At 38.9% G+C, this 21518-nt stretch overlaps 1 protein-coding gene across 1 annotated transcript; it reads right to left on the bottom strand.

Moving 5' to 3' along the window:
- Window positions 1-20533: 20533 nt before the first annotated feature.
- On the bottom strand, window positions 20534-21214 carry LOC142528382 (uncharacterized). Its single transcript, XM_075633426.1, has one exon. It carries the CDS (start codon window positions 21212-21214, stop codon window positions 20534-20536), a length of 681 nt encoding a protein of 226 aa, XP_075489541.1.
- Between the last annotated feature and the right edge of the window lie 304 nt (window positions 21215-21518).

Raw genomic sequence — 21518 nt, 5'->3', positions numbered from 1 at the left:
ATAGTTTTGATTAAAGACAGATTTAGTAAAAGAAAAATTGTTTGAGGAATTAATTTCTTCCGTACAAGGTTGGAAGAAATTTTAACTAGGTTATTGGGACTTAGGTCAATAGGCTGATAAAGAGTTATGTTCTAAGATTCTATATTGGTTTTGAGTTTTGAGATATTAATCGTGATAATTTTAAGATAGAATAAAATAAGTATATTAAGTGCCGATTTTATTTAGTGTACAATGGTAAATTTCAACGTCATTCTGAGAATTGGTTGGTGGGACAAGAATCATGCAATGGTAGATGGTCGGGGTAAGAATTCCAAACTCCAATCCAAGAATAAATCATATTTTATGGCAAGGATAAGGAACAGAAATCCTTCATTTCTGCTTCTCAGATCTAGAAAGGCATGGAGTATGGCGAAGAAGTCTAACTAGCAATAATGAGAGAAGCAAAAGAAGGAATTAAGCTCAAGATATAAAATATTCCTGTAGTAGGGAGCTTCGGAAAGGTTACTTTGAATTATCTCAGACTATGAAGTAGAATTCGAAAGTAACTTGATGGTTCGTGCTACACTAAAATCTAAGGAACCCTAGCAAATGGCTTAAGTTGAACTCAAGAAGCTAATAGATCAATTCCAAGATTTGTTAGTCAAAAACAAATCAGACTAAGTGCCTCTCCTTGGGGAGCTTCAGTCTTATTGACACAAAAGAATGGTGAAAGCACAAGATATTGTGTCGATCTACAAAGAACTCAATAGGATCAAGAACAAATGTCATCTTTCAAGAATAGATTACCTTTTCTATGAGTTAAAAGGAGCTAAGATCTTTTCAAAGCTCTATCTAAGGTCAGACTACCACAATTGAAGGCCAAGGCAGAGAATATTCCTAAAACAGCCTCAAAAAGAAAAGGGTATGGACACTATGAGTTCACGATAATGCTTTTTGGCCTGACCAATGCTCCAGCAACATTCATAGAACTCATGAATAGAGTGTTAAAGAAAATTCCTCGACAAGTTTGTGTTAGCATTTATTGATAACATTCTTGAATATTCAACAAGTGAGGAAGACCGCAAGGAATATCTTGGTCCTGCTCGACAAATGCTCAGAGGAAAAAATAACTATATACTAAATTTAAGAAAGGTGAATTTTGATCAAAAAATGTCACATTCTTTGGTCATATAATCTCTGAAATGGGCATATCAGTGGATCACCAATAGGGTGGAGGCAATCATAGACTGTCCTTGATCGAATACTGGAATAGAAATTTGAAGTTTTTGGGATTAGTTAGGCTATTAAGAAAATGTGTTGAAGGATTTTCTTCCGCTCACCAAACTCACTCAGAAGAAATCTAAATTCAATAAGAGTGAAGAAGTTGAGAAGAGTTTTTAGATCTTGAAAAAGAAACTCATTTCTACGCTAGTATTAGTACTTCCCGAAGAAGGCAAGAATTTCACAATTTATAATGATTCATCACAAGAGGATTGTGATGTGTTCTCATTCAAGAGGGCAAGTAATTGCCTATGCAACGATGAAATTAAAATCATGTGAGCAAAATTATCCAACATATGATAGTGAATTAGCCACAATTATATTTGAGCCAAAGATCCAGAGAATCAATTTCTTTGGTGGCAAATGTGTGAAATTTATCGATCATCAAAGCCTCAAATACTGTTCACACAAAAGGAATTAAACATGAGGCAATGACGGTGGATCGAACTATTGAAGATATTTTAGAGCGTGTGCCATGGACCTTGGAGGAATTAAATAAACACCCCTCTTGATTGAATTTGCCGATAACAATAATTATCATGGAAGTATTGAAATCAGAGAGAAAGCTATCATGGTACTTGAATTGTTGATAAAGTAGCTATTATCAAGAAAAAAACGCAAGGCAGCTCATGATCGACAAAAGAGCTGGGCTGATTTAAAGTGAAAACCGTTGGAGTTTGAAATCGGTGAGAAAGCTTACGATAACTGTTTCCCTATGAAAAGAGTGGTTCGATTCAGCAAATATAGAAAGCTAACTCCAAGGTATGTCGACCCTTCATAATACTGGGAAAAGTGGGAAACCTAGCTTATCAGCTGGCTTTACCACCAGGCATGTCAAGGATTGACAACGTCTTCCACTGTCTCACAGCTAAGGAAGTATGTCTCAGATCCAAGTCAGAATTTTAAAGTTGCATCGCTACTAAACGAAGGAAAGAAGTCCCTATTTTAATATTGGACACCAAAGACCAAGTGCTGAGACGCTAAACAATTCCATATGTCAAGATACAATGGTCAAATCATATGGAATGAGAAGCAACTTGGGAATTTGAAGAAAGTATGCGCACCCTGCACCCTCATCACTTTATTGATCTAGCTAACTAAAGTTTCGAGGACGAAACTTCCAATAAGGAGGGTGGGATGTGAGAACCCGGATTTTTCGAAGCAAAGCACCTCAAAAAGCACGGAAAGTAGCTCAAAAAGAAGCCGAGGCAATGCAAAACCTTGAGAATTGAGGGTACGTCGCTCGGAAGAGGAAACCCTCAGCTCACAAACTAAAACCCTCAGCTCAAGGAAGCTCCTAGATTCTTGGACAAGAAAACCTCAGCTCAAAAGCTAAAGCCCGCAGCTCAAGGAAGTTCATTTATTCTTGGGGAGAAAACCCCTAGCTCATGAGCTCGATCTTTCAGCTCAAAGAAGCTCAATCATGATTGTCCTAAAAGGCCAAAAAGAGAGCTAAAGGAGGAGCTAAAGATTTGGAAAAACCTAGTATGCAAGAAGTGACCATTGAGATAACCAATGAAGGAGCTAAGAGAGGAGCTAAGAGGTTAGGACACATTTATGATGCAAGAAAAGTCCCTTTAGAAAACCTAGATGACCTTTGATGCTTGGAATAGCCTTGACCACATTGATGGTACTTCTTGGGGCTCAAGATTTCGGCCATGAGGTGTTGAAAAGCCATATTTTCAGCCTATAAATACCACCCCTCATGCTGAATAAAGGCACAAAAGAATTCTCCCAAAAAACACTCCAAGTTTCGTCTATAGCAAGGAAATGAAGGAAGGCAAATTGCGGCTATTGTGTTCATCATCTAGGCATGTCCAAGTGCTACATAATCAACTCAAGATGTTGTCCAAAGGCTCGCCAAATTGTTGTCCAAAAATCCGACCAAGTGCCTGTCCAAGGCTTGTCCAAAATACGGTTCGCGTTCGGTCGAGATCCGTTCAAGAGAGTTTCGAATCAACCAATGAACAAAAGGTAAGTGGGCTTTTGTTATATATTCGTTTGTATTTTTAAACTTGAATATATATTATGACATGCATGATTGTGTGTCTCCATTTTAGAAAATATGAAGTCTGTCCGTTTAAAATTTCGATTGATTATATGCTCAGTCTGTTATTCGAAATTCTTTGGTTCCGCTGAATCCGTCTGAAACTCTGATATCTGAAAACTCTGATACGTTCTGTCTGGTAAACTCTGAATCTGTTTTGCACTGTTACGATTCGAATTTGAAATGGGACGAGAATTGTAATTCTGTCTGACCCCCATTGGTGGGTATAAAACCATGTTCTGTTCTGGCCCCCATTAGTGGGTATAAAACCATGTTTTGTATGGCTCGCATTGGTGGGTATAAAACCATGTTCTGTCTGGCCCCCATCGGTGGGTATAAAACCGTGTTCTGGCCTCACCCCTTAGAGGACTAACATATTGGGGACAATTTGACCATGGAAATGAGATGAGTAACAGTGTTCTGTTTGTTCCGATCTGTTCTGTTCTGATCTGTTTCTGAACTGCTCTGAATCGTCTGATAACCTCTGTCTCGTATTTGTTTCGTTTCTGTTATGATAAGTTAAAAGTAATAAGATTTGAAAGTTTGTTAAAGAAATGTTTTAAAGATTAAGTTCTATATGTGTCATTGGAAATCGATCGATCCCCACTTGCTGAGTGTTTCCCAAAACACTCACCCCTTACAAATTTCAGATAAAAACGAGGAGCAACTAAATGAGGAAGAGCAAGATGCTTTTTGGGGATGGTGAATCAATGATCGAGATCAAGATTCAAGAATTTTATTTTTTTCTTTGTTTTGTTCCGCATTTGCAACTCTGATGTATTTTATTCTATTATCAATGTAAAGACAATGTTTTAATTATGAAAAAGACTGGTTTTTGGCATTTCGATACGAGGCTTAATTGTTTTCAAGAAATTGTTAAACAATGCCGGATGTCACCGACGCTTCGGACACGGGGCGTGACAGCTTGTCCTTCCATGATCACATCAATTTATCAGTTAAATAATCTCGGATTACAATGATATAATCTCGGGCCTTACAATTCTCCCCCTCTGAGACATGATTTCGTCCTCGAAATCGCAAGCAATCAAATGATATAAGATAAGAAGATATAACTAAAGTTAAATAAGAAACTCACGTCAATGGAACAACTCTGGAAATTTTTTTCTCATGTCTCATTCAGTCTCCCAAGTAGCTTCTTCAATGCCATGATGACTCCACTGAACTTTCACTAGTGAAATAGTCTTCGTTCTAAATTGATTTTCTTTACGATCTAGAATCTGAAGTGGTTTTTCTTTATAACTCAGAGTTTCATCGAGTTCTGCCTCGTCAGGCTGAAGAACATGAGAAGCATCAGGAAGATATTTCCGTAGCATAGACACATGAAAGACGTCATGTGTTACAGATAGAGACGGAGGAAGAGCGAGACGATAGGCACGATTACCTATCTTCTCTAGAATCTCATACGGACCGATATAACGTGGAGACAACTTCCCTCGCTTGCCAAATCTGACAAGGCCTCTGAAAGGAGAAATATTCAGAAATACTCTGTCTCCTTGCTCAAATTATCAAGGTCGACGTCAAATATCTGCAAATTTGGCCTGTCTATACTGAGCTGTCTTCATTCTCCACTGAAGCAGCTTTACTTTTTTAGTCATATCTCGAATCATGTTAGGCCCAATTTCAGGTACCTCGGAGATATCATCCCACTAGAGAGGTGATCTGCACTTTCTTGCCATACAATGCCTCAAACGGAGCCATCTCTATACTCGTCTGATAGCTGTTGTTGTATGAGAATTCACAAAGTGGTAAGGAATCTTGCCAACTTGTGCCCAAGTCTAGCACTATAGCTCTAAGCATATCCTCCAATGTCTGGATAGTCCTTTCTGATTGTCCGGCTGTCTGAGGATGATATGCAGTACTCAAGTGTAATTTCGTACCTAGAGATTGTTGCAAACTGTGCCAAAAGTGCGAAGTAAATCGAGGATCACGATATGATACAATGGACTTTGGCACTCCATGCAATCTGACCACTTCTCTGACATAAATTTCTGCAATCTGGTCGTGTATGTACGTCATTCGGTATGGAATGAAACACGCTGATTTGGTCAATCTGTCAATAACAACCCAAATCGCATCACAACCTCAAGAGGATCGTGGTATCTTCGTAACAAAATCCATAGAAATGTGATCCCATTTCCATTCTGGAATAGATAAGCTATGCAACAGACCTCCTGGTTTCTTCCTTTCTGCTTTTACCTGTTGGCAATTCAAACATCTGGATACAAAATCTGCGATATCTGATTTCATCTGTTTCCACCAAAACTGTTTCTTCAGATCATTGTACATTTTTTGCCACCATGATGAATACTAAAACGACTACAATGTGCTTCTGTCAAAATCTATTGTCTCAGGTCTGAAAAATCTGACACAACAAGACGATTATTCATATATAACACATTGTCACGAACCTGATATTCTGATTGATGCCCTGATCTGACCATCGCAATCGAATTCTGAATATTCTGATCGACTTTCTGTGTTTCTTTGATTCTTAAAATCAGCTCTGGTTCAACTTGAATGGTATAAAGTCTCAGAGGTTTACAATCTGTCTCAAATACTAATCCAGAAAGATAGCAATATTCAATAAAATTCGAGACACCAATCGTCGATAGGGATAAAGAACATACCTTTCAACTCAGTGCATCAGCTGCTGCATTTGATTTCCCCGGGTAGTATTTGGTTTCACAATCAAAATTTTTCAACAAATCAAGCTATCTACGTTGCCTCATATTCAGTTCTGACTGTGAAAATAGATATTTCAAACTCTTATGATCAGAATAAATTTCAAATTTCTCACCATATATATAGTGTCACCAGATTTTCAATGCAAACACGATGACAGCCAATTCAAGATCATGAATCGGGTAGCGAGTCTCATGTGGTTTTAATTGTCTCGAGGCATAAACAATAACATGTCATTGCTGCATCAAAACACAACCTAGTCCGCTGTGATAAGTATCACAATAAACAACAAAATCACCAATACCTAACGGAATAGTCAACACCGGAGCACTGGTTAATCTCATTTTTAACTCTAGAAAACTGGATTCACACGCCTCTGACCAAATAAAATGGACATTCTTCCAGGTTAGCTGAGTAATCAGCTTAGCAATACTAGAGAAATCTTTGATGAATCGATGATAGTAGCCCGCTAGACCCATGAAACTGTGTATCTCTTGAACTGATGTCGGTCTAGGCCAATTGATCACATCCTCAACTTTGATAGGATCAACAGAAATACCATCTCCAGATATAACAACTTGTTTCAGCCAAAACTCACATTTCGATAGCTTTGCATACAGTTTCTCAGCTCTTAGAGTCTTTAATACAATTCTCAGATGCTCAGCATGATCAATCAGATTCTTTGAATAAATCAGAATATCGTCAATAAAGATAATCACAAATTCATCAAGATATTTCTGAAATATACGGTTCTTCAAACCCATAAATACAGCTGGAGCATTCGTTAAACCAAATGCCATGACTATAAACTCATAGTGGCCATACCTGGTTCTGAAAGCTGTCTTCGATATATCAGAATCTGTGACTCTCAATTGATGATATCCAGATCTCAGATCGATCTTGGAATAAAAAGAAGAACCCTGCAACTGATCAAATAGGTCGTCAATACGAGGCAAAGGGTATTTATTCTTTATCGTAGCTTTGTTCAATTGCCGATAATCAATACAGAGTCTCATTGAACCGTCTTTCTTTCTAACAAACAGTACTGGAGCACCCAAAGGAGAAACACTCGGTCTGATGTAACCCTTGGCTAGTAAATCCTATAGCTGATCTTTCAATTCTTTCAGTTCAACTGGTGCCATTCTGTATGGAGCTTTAGAAATAGGTACTGTACCTGGTATCAGTTCAATGCTGAAGTATATTTCTCGGACTGGAGGCAAACCCGAAATCTCATCTGGGAAGACGTCAGCAAACTCACATACCACTGGCAAATCTTCCAATGAAGGGCTCGACTTCAGTACATCTACTGAATACACAAGGAATCCCTCTGCTCCCTTCTACAATAATCGAGTCATAGGCAAAGCAGATACTAAAGGAATTCGAGCTCTGGAATCCCTTACCGTAAAATTTCCCTTCATCAACCATCTCATGTCTGAATCTTACAATTTTCTTGAAACAATCTACGGTAGCTCTGTAATTGGTCAGCATATCAATACCAATAATGCAGTCAAAATCATAAAAACCGAGTACAATACAATCTAACTCTATCTCATTACCATCATACTGCAGCATACAATGTCTAACAGACTTTACTGATATAAGACCTCTTTCAAAGGTGAAAAGACAGATACTACAGTAGATAAAGACTCAACAGGAAAATCATGTAACAATGCAAATCGCTCAGAGATAAAAGTATGGGATGCACCGTATCTATCAACACATAAGAAGGGTAACCACAAAGAGAACATTTACCTGCAACTACATCATCAGGTGCTTCCTGGGCCTGTTCCTCGGTCAATGCAAACACTCTGGCTTGCTGTCTCGGAGTTTGGCTAACAGTCTAGCTTTCTCCGGGTCTCTGCTGTGAATGGGCAGGTAGTGGCTGGAAAGAATGAACAGAAGATGATTGTCTATCAGCTTGAGCGACTGATCCAGCTGATCCTGCTCCCTGGGATCGTTGAGAACCTCGCTGCGGACAGACTTTGGCAAAGTGTCCCGGCTGTCAACAGATGTTGCAACTACCAAACACTCCTTGGCATTGCTCTGTTTGATGTGTTCCTCCACATATCTGCAATAGACCCTTGTATAATTCTGGCCAGAATTGGTCTGTCGTGAACCACTGGAACTAGATGAGCTGCTTCCAGATTTCTTAAACTGTTTCCCTCGGGCTTTCAGATTATCCTTCTTCCCACTGCTGCTACCGCCACTATCAAATCTGGGAGGTGGTTGGTGGAACTGAGCTGGAGGTTGTTGCTGTTTCTGTGTCTGAGCGACATACGAAGTTCCTCGCTATTTGATCAAGCCCGCTTCAGCTCCTTTTGCTCTGTTCAAGGCATCAGAAAAATTATTGGGTTGCCCTGTATTTACCAGGGTAAAAGTCTCGGGATTCAGCCCATTGATGAACTGATCAGCCACGGCTTAATCATTATCAGCAACATGAGGAGCAAATCGTAGCAAAGTAGAGAATCTGGCCACATATTCCTCAATATTCAGATGACCCTGTTTCAGATTAGTAAACTCTGCACCCTTGTCCTTTCTGTACGATACTGGGAAAAATCGTTGATAAAATTCGGCTTTAAAGATCTTCCAAATAATCATCGTACCTCGATGCTCCAAAGCTCGCTTGGTTATGAGCCACCAGCTTTTTGCAACTTCATGTAACTGGTGTCCAATAAGTCTGACTCTAGGCTCATCGGTATAGTCAAGCGAATCAAACAACATCTCAATATCATCAAGCCAGCTCTCGCAGTCGATAGACGTCTCAATGCCTTTCAAAGTCGGCGGTCTGAATAACTGAAATCTCTTTAACAGTGTTTCCATGGGTGTCGCTGTAACATCCATCGGATTATTCGAAGTACGACCCTGTTCTGTGGCTAGTCAAGGAGGCATATCTGATTTTCAAAATGGTAACTAATCAAATATATTAAATCTATCTCAGTCCTCCTCTGATCATCATGCCTCTGACCAAGAATCGGTTCTGATTCATTTTCCAATTATACACGTTTCCAATCAAATCAGATAATCAGGTAAACATATGCTTTCTAAAGTAGTAAAACATGCTGTCATACTAGGATATAACGTCTGTAAATCATCATTATAATGAATCACATGCTAGCACTATAAAAGCAGGAAAGGAAACTCAATGTACCCCGCTCACTCATTTCTATTTCAATCTAAGGAACATACAGCTTTGATACCACCTGTTGTGGGGACCCGGACGCTAACTCAATCTTTTCAATCATCATTGGGATTAAACGGATCAATTAAATGCGCTAGGTCGAAAATTTTATTTTATTTTTTTTAAATTGAGAACCTCATAAACAAGTGTCTAAAATACTACAAGTTATGCTCCATTTTATACAATTTACAAGATCAAGTTCAATATTTACAACATGATCAAAGATACAAAACTTGTTCAAAACAAAGTCATAACCAACTAGTGTTTATCAACCACATGTCAAGTGTTGAACAACCAGTTATACATCTAAGCCCGGATCACCACTCTAATCTCGATCTTTCATGTTCTTCTCGACCCTGATCCTATCCCACCTGTTGTCATGCACACATACAAACACAACAACAGCCGGATAACTCCGGTGAGAAACATATTTCCCAGTATAAACAATGTATACATGCATTTCATACAAGAATATACAAAAGCATAAAACCTTTGTCAAATAACATGATCATAGTCTAAGAAAATATAAATCGATATAAAGCTTTAAATCAAACTCTTAATCTTTGACTCGACTCTTATCTAGAGATCCCAGTTTGAATAAGAACGTAACAAGTCTCCCACCTACTCTTCCCTTCTAGGTGGTGGTACGTTCTTATTCCAGGACTTCGGTAAACTAAATCGAGTATCTACAATAGGAGTCGATCTTCTCCTAAGTGTATCGATATAAACCAAACGTCCAGTGACTTGACACTTCTACCAAAGATTCATAATACATGCTTTTCTATAACTCAATAGATTAAGAATATTAATCTCAAGAATTTCCACATCAAAGCAATAACAATTTTGTATGTGATTTTGGGAAAACTCAAGTCATATCTTACTCGAGTTATCTATCCCAGTTTAACATTGATTTATTCCTTTCTTTTCGTAGTCCTTGGTTTGACGCAACCAATCTCAATCTTGCTTTATTCGTTCTTATATCGGTTTCGAAGTTGAATTCTCGAGTTCGAAGCCTTCAATACCAAATCTGGAATGACATTTTCGAGAGGCATAATATCAATATACAACTCAAAGAAAGACTTGATTTGATCAATACTCAATCTAGTTACATTTCGACGGCATAACAGCGCAATATCGAGATACCCGGCAACTCAAACATCAATAGATACAAACCACAACTCATAATCAATAACAATTACAACCCACTATTCCAAAAATCTGCAAAACTCCATTCAACATAGGCTGGAAAAATGATAACAATTGCATACGTTGTCCGTTCTTCGATCCAGTTTCGATTATATGTTTATCATAGTCTCAAGAACACCTAATATCAATCAATTTATGATTTCTCCAGCACCAAAGTTTCTAATCATGCAGGAAAATAAGAAAACTTACACCCCTTTGAATCTCTTGACGAGAGAAGCACGGAACTAAACTCGGATTAAAAATCGGACGGCCGGATCTTGCACCATCAAGATTTTAATATATGAAGAAGCTTGAGGATTTCTAGGGAGGGTCTCGGTTCTTGGCTGAAATTCTGAAGGGGATGGAGATTGTTTACATGTAAATATGCGTGGCAAGACATGTGTCATTTTTTTTTCATTTAGCACTTCTCGCGCATATGCGCGTCCAATACTCGCGCATATGCGCGAGACCTACTGTCTCGGCACTTAGTATTTCCCCTTCTCGCGCATATGCGCGCCTCGTCTCCGCGCATGTGCGCGAGGTCTTCTGGACCAACTTTCACCTACTCGCGCATATGCGCGCCTCGTCTCGCGCATATGCGCGAGACTTTCTGTCTCGGCATTTGGCTGCTTGCGCATATGCGCGCCTTGTCTCCGCGCATGAGCGCGGTGTCTTCTGGCCTCCACACGAATCCCATGCTTTCCCTATGTCTTCCTCGGAGCTTGTCCTTCCATGATCACATCAATTCATCAGTTAAATAATCTCGGATTACAATGATATAATCTCGGGCCTTACATCAAAACCCCACCTTGGGATGCACGGGAGTCGGGTAATAGTAGTTGGAAGGAAGAACGAGGAAGAAAGTCGAAGAACGGATGAGAAAAAAATCAAAAACTTTCTCCTTGCAAGTCCTTTCAAGGTTAGGCCGATTCCTTCTTCCCTTCTTCAATTTTCGTGAATTGTGTGTGTGAGTTTTGGTTTGTGTAGGTGTGTGTGTGTGTTTTAGTGTCTAGGTGCGTGTAGGACTCTTTTAAAAAGAATTTAAAAAGGTTTTCTAAACACTTAATTAATGGGCTTAATTAAGGCAAGATTTTTAAATATTTAATCAGGCCAAAAATCATTAGGCCTAAATTAAAAAGTTTAGAAATACATATTTTCAAAAATCACCTTATAAAATACATAAAATTCATTGCTCCATTTAAGTAATTTAAATTTCACCCTAAAAATGCAATAATTCTTAAAATATTTAAAATAAATATTTTCTTAACTAAAATAAAAATTTAGCTTTTAAATTTTTAACACCTTAATCATCTCTAGAAACTTCTGCCCTTTTTATTGCTTAAAAAGTACTAAATTTTTTTATTTTTTTTAAACCTAAGCACACTCGGCCGAACCCTCACACATACATGAAAATATTTTTTTATAAAATATTTTGCACTATTCTAAAATAAACCATCAACCAACTAGTATTTGAAAATTCAAAGGAATTAGTCAAAACATGAAATCGTCAAATATTTTACCAAACCTAAAAAGCAATAAACTTAAAAGTAATATCCTTTCAAAAACCACTTAAAAGCATAAGTAAATGGTCTTAAAAATCTTTTAACATAAATCGTAACCATATATCATGAGTGCGGAACAGTAGAAGCGCTGATCCTCGGGTTATGTGCACCGAAAGTTCAGAAAAATCAACTATCAAGACCTCTAGTAATATTAACATTATCATTACCTGCATCCATCACACCTAGTGAGTCTGAAGACTCAACACACCATCATCTTGATATCAAATAATACGTATAAAACCACATACAACAGTGAAAATACTTTTACGTAAAAATAACATTTTCATGACATGCATAATATAAACCTCAACCTTTTTCTTTTCCCACATTCATAACATAAACCTTTTTATCACGACATAAACATTTTCTTTTTTATTGAATTCAGATCGTTAATTGTGACTTTCATTAATCCTCAAAAAGTCGATGGATCCATCTACATGTAACAAAAGTATTGGGTGGCGGGGACACCAACAACACTATCACCGGTCAACTAGACCTTGGCATATCCTCATCGAATGGAAATACGATCGTCAGGGCTCTCTCTAGGGCCTTTTCCCATAAATGGGCTCCCTCTAGGGCCTTCTCCCCTCACGACATCCCCACTCTTATCCTCATATCCTCATAGTCACAATTACTTCACCTCTTTCAACGTTTTACATTTTCATTACTTTATGAAAATCATGTATTTAATATCCTTGTCTTTTTTTTAAAAAAATAAAGCATGCAACATGACTTTTAATTATATCATCAAATTCCATAAATAATCATGACCTTCCATGAACCTTAAAAATAATAATTTAACATGTAAAAATTGATAAACACTTGGAAATAAACATATTAACATATAAAAGAGTATTCAGAGCACTGCCATGACGTTTACTAATTATTAGGTGTAAAATTACCGTTTTACCTCTAGACGTAAAATTTCATGTTTCGACTTTTCCTTGATTTCCTTAACTCTAACATGTCCAAAATATTTATTTAAGCCTAAATTAAAATTCCAACAATTTTATTTAGCTTAAACATTAGGCTTTTTAATTAATTTTTAATTAATCGTTTTGAAGGCGTTTTATTCCCGAAAAATCCCAAACTTTAGAATAAAGTTCATAGATTTAAAACTTAGACATTTAATAATTATTTGGCCCTCGTGAACCATGAATCGACCCCCGTGATCGATTTTTCAATTAATTTCCCAAAAAAAACCCTAAGCCACATCCTAGACCACCCATGAGCCAACTCTCGGTTTTGTCGAGCCACGCTCGAGCCACCTTGAGCCAACCCCCTCCTAACCCTTCTATGGACCGTCCAAGACCCACGTGACCCCTTGAACAAGACCCTGGCTTGAAGCCGAAGCCCCCACTCCAGCTGCAATTCTTGGCCGTGAATCCTAGTGCATAAGGACTCAAAGTTTGTGAGCCTAGGACTCTAGCCTTCGACCCAACCCATGAACCAGCATGCCGTGCCCCCACCTAGGACCATTAATCCTTGACCTAGCCCATGCCGAGCCCCTTAAACTAGCCCCCTTTCTCTCGACGTGCTGCTGCACAACAATCGTGTAGCACGCCACTTCTCGGGTGGGAGTCCTAACAAGCAAGGACTCCTTCCCGAGCCCTGTACTCGAGTCGTAGCTTGGATAGGACCTTCCCCTTGACTCCCATACGACCTTGGCTAGTCCTGGTTCTAGCCGAACCCATCCAAGCCCCCAAGACATGAAAACCGAACCCCATGATCCCATGACAGCAAAAATCGATTTCAGTTTGGTTCTTTTGTGTTTGCCGTGAGTTGGGTGTGTGTGTAGGACTCAAATTCATGTAAAAACTTTTTTTGATCATAACTTAACATTATGGCAGCCCCTTCACATGTATAGAGCATGAGTTTGGATCAAAATTCATGAGTTTAAGGCATGTATTATTAATATTACGAAAATACTAACATGAATGGCGTGATTTTCATACTAACGGTGTTTAAAATGATAATACTATGTGATAGACGTGAAAAGGGGATGTATGACGTGTCCTTTGCGTTTTAAATGCACGTATGTTGACGAAGAAGAACGGAAACGATGAGAGCCTAGACTTGAATTTTACCTTCAAACCTCACGATTTTTCCTTCACATCTTCGTGTGGTGTGTGTTGTGAAATAGTAGAGAGAATTCTGAATTGATTGTGAGTGTGTGGCGTGTAACAATGGTAGGGTTTGGGGTGGTTTAACACTTTAAATACACTTAATTAGTCACTAGTAAGGCTTAGGCCCATTAGTTAGGTAATTAGGCCCATTAGTGTTTAATTAAGGTTTAAAAATAATTTTGTTTAGGATAGTCTGTGAATTTATTAGTCGGGTTGCCATTACGTTCGTATTTTTGTTGAAAAACCAACACCGAAAAAATTTGTGTCCCGGCGTATAAAATCACCTCAAAATTCCTTATTTTCAAAAATATGAAAAACCATCACTCATATTTTAAATAATTAAAATTAATTATTTAATAAAAATATTTTACGTTTTTCAGCCCTCGGTCTCCGTTCCTTAATCGCAACTTGAATATCTCTTAAGAATACAATTTTATGCTTAATGACAATTTAATCCTATTTAACATATATTCATGCATGTCACATTATCAATTAAGCAACTAAATCAATTAATTACTAATTTTTCGTATTTTCAAGATTTGCATGCAGTTGGATTACGTCGTCTTAATTTTGGACCTTACAATTCCTCCCCCCTTAAATAAAATTTCGTCCTCGAAATTAGAACTTACCGAATAACTCTGGATAGCGACTCTTCAAGTCCCTCTCGATTTCCCAAGTAGCTTTCTCTTCCGAGTGATTCAGCCAATTGACCTTGACCATTGGAATGACTTTGTTTCGCAATCTTCTATCTTGTCTTGCCAAGATTTGGATAGATCTTTCTTCGTGTGTCACATTTGGAGTTAATTGAAGAGGTTCATAATTTAGTACATGTGATGGATTAGAAATGTACTTCCGCAGCATCGAAATGTGGAACACATTGTTACCTCCAGAAAGCATCGGTGGCAATGTCACTCTATAGGCTAGTGTCTCAATCCTCTCCAAAATTTCAAATGGACCAATAAACCTCTGACTAAGCTTGCCTTTCTTGCCAAAGCATATAACACCCTTCATAGGTGCTATTTTCACAAATACATGGTCGCCCACGGCAAACTCTAAGTCCCTTCGTCTCTTGTCCGCTTAACTCTTTTGTTGGCTTTGTGCAGTCTTCATTCTCTCACGAATTTTGACTACGAGTGTTGCGTGTTTTCACTAACGCAAGTATACGGTGTCAAGTTTTAGTACTGGGTTGAGTACAGATATCGATCCCACGAAGAGTAATTATTTAAAATTGTATACCAAGTACCATAATTGACATAGTTCAACTTTATTTAGAAAAATCAAAGGGTTGATGTATAATCAATTCAGAGAAACTAACAATTTTTGTAAATCTAGCACACAGTCGAAATTCAATGAGTAAATAAATTTAGATATATGATTTCATCTGGTTTCCCCTATGCTAAATCAAAATTAATTAACATGTTATTAAATTGCATCGTATTTATTAACCAAGAACAAACAATGTTTTCTATTCCCTTTTTCAAGTGATAAATAGAAATGTATTACCTATTACCGATTTTAATATGTCTATTAAAAATCAAGTAACACGTAATAAATGCAACCAATGTTCTCTTATGGATTCGCCAAAGTTATACGTCTTTTGTACGTTATAAACATCTGACGATGCGATTTCCCCTGTCCTAATTTCGATCACATCTCTCGAGTGTTAGATCTCAATTATTAGATCAGTCGAATTATGGCCAGTAATTCAAAATCATTAATGACAAGAAATCACAAATAAACACGATGAATTAATTCATGAAAATTCAAAACATCAATAACATGGGTTCAACCAAAACTACATCAATCTCTAGATAATGGAATTAGTTCATACTCGAATCTAAATTAATACAAAACCTGTTTGTATTCATTAAAAACGTAAAAGTAAGAAACCGAATTAAGAACGTGTTGGCGAGAGATGAAAGTGAGTCTCCGTGTCCGGATCCAGCGTCTTCTATCTCTGTTCTTCGCGCTCCGTCGTTGGCTCTCGCTTTTCCCTTTCACTCTCTGATGTCAGCTGTGTAGAATATTTTCGGAACCCTTTAAAATCCACGCGAAACCCTTTTTAATTCTGAATGTAGCGCCGCGCGCATATGCGCGCCCAAGACTTGCGCATATGCGCGGGTCCTTCTGTATGTTGGCATTCTTCTCGCGCGCATATGCGCGCTGCTCAGTGGTCTCGCCTCATGTCTCTCGCGCATATGCGCGCCATGAGTGGCGCATATGCGCGAGAATCACTGTATTTTACCTCGCTTCGGTGCATCGCTCGTGCATATGCGCGATCTTACTCGCGCATATGCGCGAGCCTAGGTTTCCTGCAATCACATCAAAAAAACAACAAAAACGCGTCATTCCGCCCAAAACGACTAACAATCTATATGAAGTATAAGGATAATTTAAGTGCATAAAATGCACTTATCAAATCACCCCAAACTTAAACTTTTGCTAGTCCCGAGCAAAATAAAATAAATAAAACATTAAATAGACTCGACTAAACACATCCTAAAGAAAGTAACTGAACGAACAAGAATTGTGGAATAAAATGATAACCACTAGCCTCAGAGATTACAGTCCCCATCATATTGGATCAAGCACATGCCACATTACTCATAGTTCACGTGCGTGTGTGTTCTGCTATTCTCGTTTACCCACTCCAGAAGCCAAGATAAGTTCATAACTTTTCATCTCATAAAATTTTGGACTCCTCGACACACATGTAATTAGCAAAATCATTGAGACTCACATTTACCTTCACAAATCAACAGGACTTGTAGGGTAACATTTGGCTAAACAAAATTTGTAATATGAAAACAATAATTAACCAAACAAAGTTCAATATCATGAGTTGCGCATGTGTACACAATCGAAATCTATGTCTATCGACGGTATTTTTCAAGTGTCCATAGGCTTAACTTTGACAACTCTTCTCCACTAGTATATTGAGTACATGTGACTCGGTTAATAGGTCTTTTAAGCTTATAACGTTAGGCTATGACTAATGGCTACAAATGAAGGTAGGGAATCACAAGTGAGAGAAAACAAACCAATTTATTTTTTACCATGCGTCTCCTTCCTTTTGTTTCACTTCCACTTGCCTTGCCACAACATATTACCATTTTGTCCTCTTTTTCACATCACATGTCATACTCTTTTACTCTTTATTCAACTTTTTTCCTTCTCCCTTTTTTTTCAACATCTCTTCTTTTTTTTTTCTTTTCATAGACATTTATTTCCTTCTTTTCATCTTTTTCCTCTTTTCTTTTTTCGATGATATTCTTATATGCACACAAGGGAGAAGAAATTTTTTAGTGATACACAGGTTCGTTTCCTCTCAGTTTTCGGTAGGTAATAGTGTATGTGCTCAAAAGTTGGTAGTTGACGTAGGGATTTAGAATTGACACAAATGGGGGCTTTTGTGTGCCTTGGCATACTCCATCCGATTTTCATTCAGCTCAAACATGGGACACTAGGATATAATATGATGTTATGGGAAGGCTTGAAAGGTTCAAACGTTCCAAAAATCGCCTAAATCATCCCTATGTCACACAATACCCGTATCTCGCCTCGAAAAGTGCCAAACCAAGTTCTAGACTACTTTCAATTTACCAATCAACAAAAACAGATAGATCATATTTTCGGGTATTCAAACAGAACAAATCACACATCTCATTCTCATTTAGGCTCAAAGGGCTAAAAATTGACAAATTATTCAAGGAAAAACAGGCCCAACATAAATCAAAGACTGCCTGAATCATTTTTGTGTCAGTGAACATGTAACTCAACAACAAGTAATCAACATGCAGGTTTTGGAGTCCGTTCATACATTCCAAATCACAAATCACATGAACACTCTTTTAGCATCGGATGTATCAACAATCATAGCAATCGTGAGATAATGTGTAAACTGTTAAGTAAAGATAGCATGGATTTAGATTCGTAATCAAGGAACAACATGTGTTTTGGGTCAATTCTCCTCATTGTTTGGTTATCACCTTAATTCCACAACTCTAAAAAAATTTAACAACTAAAATGGACATAAAGACTAAATTAACTATTTTTTTAAAAAATAATAATAATAAAGATCAAAATTAAAACACTAAAGCATCAAAATTCAAAATTAAATAATTAAAACGAATCAAATCACCCCCCCAAACTTAAAATATGCATTGTTCTCAATGTATAAACCAGAAAGAACGGGACAATCATACCTCCCACGAGGAGCAACAGTGCTCGCCGTTACCGTCGTCATCGTCCTTATCCATGTGCTAGGGTGGGTCCTGTGGAGGAGGTCCTGGATACTGTGGTGATGGTCCTGGATACTGTGGTGGCCAAGCAGGTGGCTGAGGGAACATGGGATCCTCTGGCCCTAAAGGTGGGAACCGCTGAGCAAGCACGGAGGTGAAGTCCATCATGTATCCCATGAAATGGTCGGTGCGGTACTGAAGCGAATCTAGCACCTGGCGCTGCTCGACGAGTAACCTCCTCTGGTCCTCCATCTCTGTCTCCAATCTACGAAATCGGTCTCCCCTACGCTGTCTGGCTGCTGCAAGTTGTGGTGGTTGTGGGAGCTGTAGCTGTGGGTTCTCCTCTTCTTTGGATACTCGTGGGGAATATAGGAGGCAGCTCCAAAGAAGGCAACAATGGGCGCCTTCGGCTTAAGAACCTGCTCGTCGGATGACCATGTCACGCCGGCCTGTTGGCAGAGCTCGGTAACAATGTGGGGGCATGGAAGAGCGACTGTGGCTAATCCTGTGCGGGCTCTCAGAATCGATCCATAAATAATCTTCCCCAAGTCAACAGATTTGCGCATCGTAACAGCAAAGACAAGGGCCACCTTGTCTTTGGTGACATCGTGGTAGTGCGAGGATGGGAGAATCCGGGCCAATACAAAGGATGTCCAAGCGCTAGCATTAGGGCCCATGTCTGATTTCTTCAAAGAAATAGGACCGCTCGAGCTCATCTTCCAGGCGGCACCTTCTTGACATAAGTTCCAAATGACCTCTGTATAATCAACGCCATCTTCGAGAAATGCATGATATTCGTCTTGGTCGAGGCTAGGCATCTGATAGATCATGTTTATCGTTTGAGAATCAAACGATACCAAAGTACATCTCACCAATACTTTCGACTCGTCGTGTGTATCCGCATATTAGCATAGAACTCTCGCACCACGGATATCACAGCATCTATAGGAGGTCGAGCAAATCCAACCCATTCTTGACGTTCAAGTTCATCCACAATAACACCACGTGGGATTGATAAATTAAACCCCCTCTCCGGGATAATTGATCTAGTCATGGAGCTCTCATATACCTGCTGGGCCTCTTCATTCCTAAATCTATACGAATCAAAGCTTGAAGAGGACGATGCACCCTTTTTCGACCTTTTTTTCGGCGCCATATCAATTAATGTATCAAACTCACACCAACAACAACTAAATTCAACAACTGAAAAGCCAAAAATCCAGTAATCACACCTCGATATACGTAGCAATTATAATCTCACCAAACCACTGAATCCGGTTAGCAATACAATATACGCCCCAAGCACAAACTGATTTAGAACAAATCGAAGTACCCACTTCACAATATCACAAGTCCCTCAACTTGATCGACACCAATTTCAACTATTCTCAAGATTTGAGAAAAAATTCGGAATTAAACCCTTGATTTCACAAGAATGTTACCGGAAATCGGAGTGTGGTTGGAGTTCACAGCTGTGGTGTAGGCAGTGGTCGGCTTTCAGAGGAAGGGCGGCGACGGCATGCTGATCGGAGAGCGGCGCGGCGGTGTCGGTGGAGGGGAAAGGTTCACTGTTTTTGGTGAGGGGGCGGCTGTTTTCTGATTCTCGAGCCCCTTTTTTTTCTTTATAATAGGTCGCGCGCATATGCGCGTCTGAATCTCGCGTATATGCACGAAGGTTTCTGTCCGTCGGGTGGTCTTTCGCGCATATGCGCGCTCTTAATGGCACATATACGCCGATGTCTCTGTATGTGTCGCGCATGGGCGCGCCTTGAGTAGCGCATGTGCGCCGAGCCCTCTGCCAATATCGCGAATGTGCGCGAAAATACGTCACGCATGTGCCCCGGGCACACTGTTTATAAGCTTCTAGATTTTTTTTTTTAAATACCTGCAAAAAAATATGAAAATGCAAATTAATACTCGAATAGGGAAAATTAAAAGTATTAACTAGGAAATTGAAATAAAATAATAAACGCAAAACAAATGCAAAAATAAATAAATGTGGGTTGCCTCCCACACAGCGCTTGGTTTAACGTCATCAGCCTGACTTTCTCCTGTTCTGATCATGGTGGGTTGTATGATTTCCTGGATGCCCTTATTTCCACCCGCTGACCTTCATCTTTCATGGTCATCTTTCCTCGTTTCACGTCAATGATGGCTCCAACAGCAGCCAATAATGGTCGTCCTAGAATGACGTGAACGTTCTGACTATTTTCCATATCGAGTACTATGAATTATGCTAGAACCTTCAATTTGTCAATCTTAAGTTCAACATTTTCCACAATGCCCAATGGCTCCTTCACCGATGTATCTGCCAGCTGCAAGCTTAGTTCTGTGGATCTCATCCTGCTCAATCCAAGTTTCTCGTAGAGAGAACTTGGCATTATATTTATACTTGCTCCTGAGTCACAAATAGCTTTTTCCACTAAATGACCCCCTATCTCACATGGTACAATGAATTCACCGGGATCTAGCAACTTTTGAGAACGATTCCTTCGTGTTCCTTCGGTAAATTCACCTTCTACCTGATCTGCAAACTCATTATTAGTGTGTAGGTTCTTGAGATCTTCAAGACCTTTTTTCTTTTGAAATTCAGCTTGTAATTGTAAAAATCGCTGAGGGTAAGGAAGTAACGAAATATCAATGCATTGATTTAAATCATACCTCTCAGATTTCTTACCTCGGGCTCTTTTGGTTGGACTTAGCTTTCCATCCCGAACTGGTGTGAGTTCGACCTCCTTCTCTTCTCTGCCTACCACACCAATCTGTTCATGATGTATAAAGATGGCATTCACTTTTCTTAGGTTTGGGTCTGCAGTCTTTTGAACTACGCCTGACGGTTGAGATGTTAGTTGCTTCGTTATCTGCCCCACTTGCGATTCAAGGATTTTCAAGGTCGCACCAATACTCGCCATGTGTGTCTCAACGTTGTCTAGTCTAGACTCAGTTCTAGACATCCTTTTACCAGATTCAACAACAAATGTTCCAACTAAATCTTCAAATGATGGCTTCCCTTCCCCATTTGATGTATTGAACCTCGGTGGAGGATTCAACACATTCTTATTGTTTGTATAAGAAAAAATTTCATGATTTCTCAATCCAAGGTGATAAGTATTAGGGGGAGGGTTACCTCGATATCCTCCATAGCCTTCAAAGTTCTAGTTGTTGATGTATTGGACTTCTTCAGGAAAATGTGATTCTTCAACAACAACCGGTGGT

This window comes from Primulina tabacum, chromosome 16 (assembly GCF_025594145.1).
Source record: "Primulina tabacum isolate GXHZ01 chromosome 16, ASM2559414v2, whole genome shotgun sequence".
Classification (NCBI taxonomy): domain Eukaryota; kingdom Viridiplantae; phylum Streptophyta; class Magnoliopsida; order Lamiales; family Gesneriaceae; genus Primulina; species Primulina tabacum.
Note: the sequence above shows the minus strand (reverse complement) of the source record. Positions and strands in the feature narration are given on the sequence as shown.

What these genes read in the sequence shown, in the direction of transcription:
- LOC142528382 (XM_075633426.1), bottom strand. Translation starts at nt 21,214, where the DNA reads ATGGCGAGTATTGGTGCGACCTTGAAAATCCTTGAATCGCAAGTGGGG.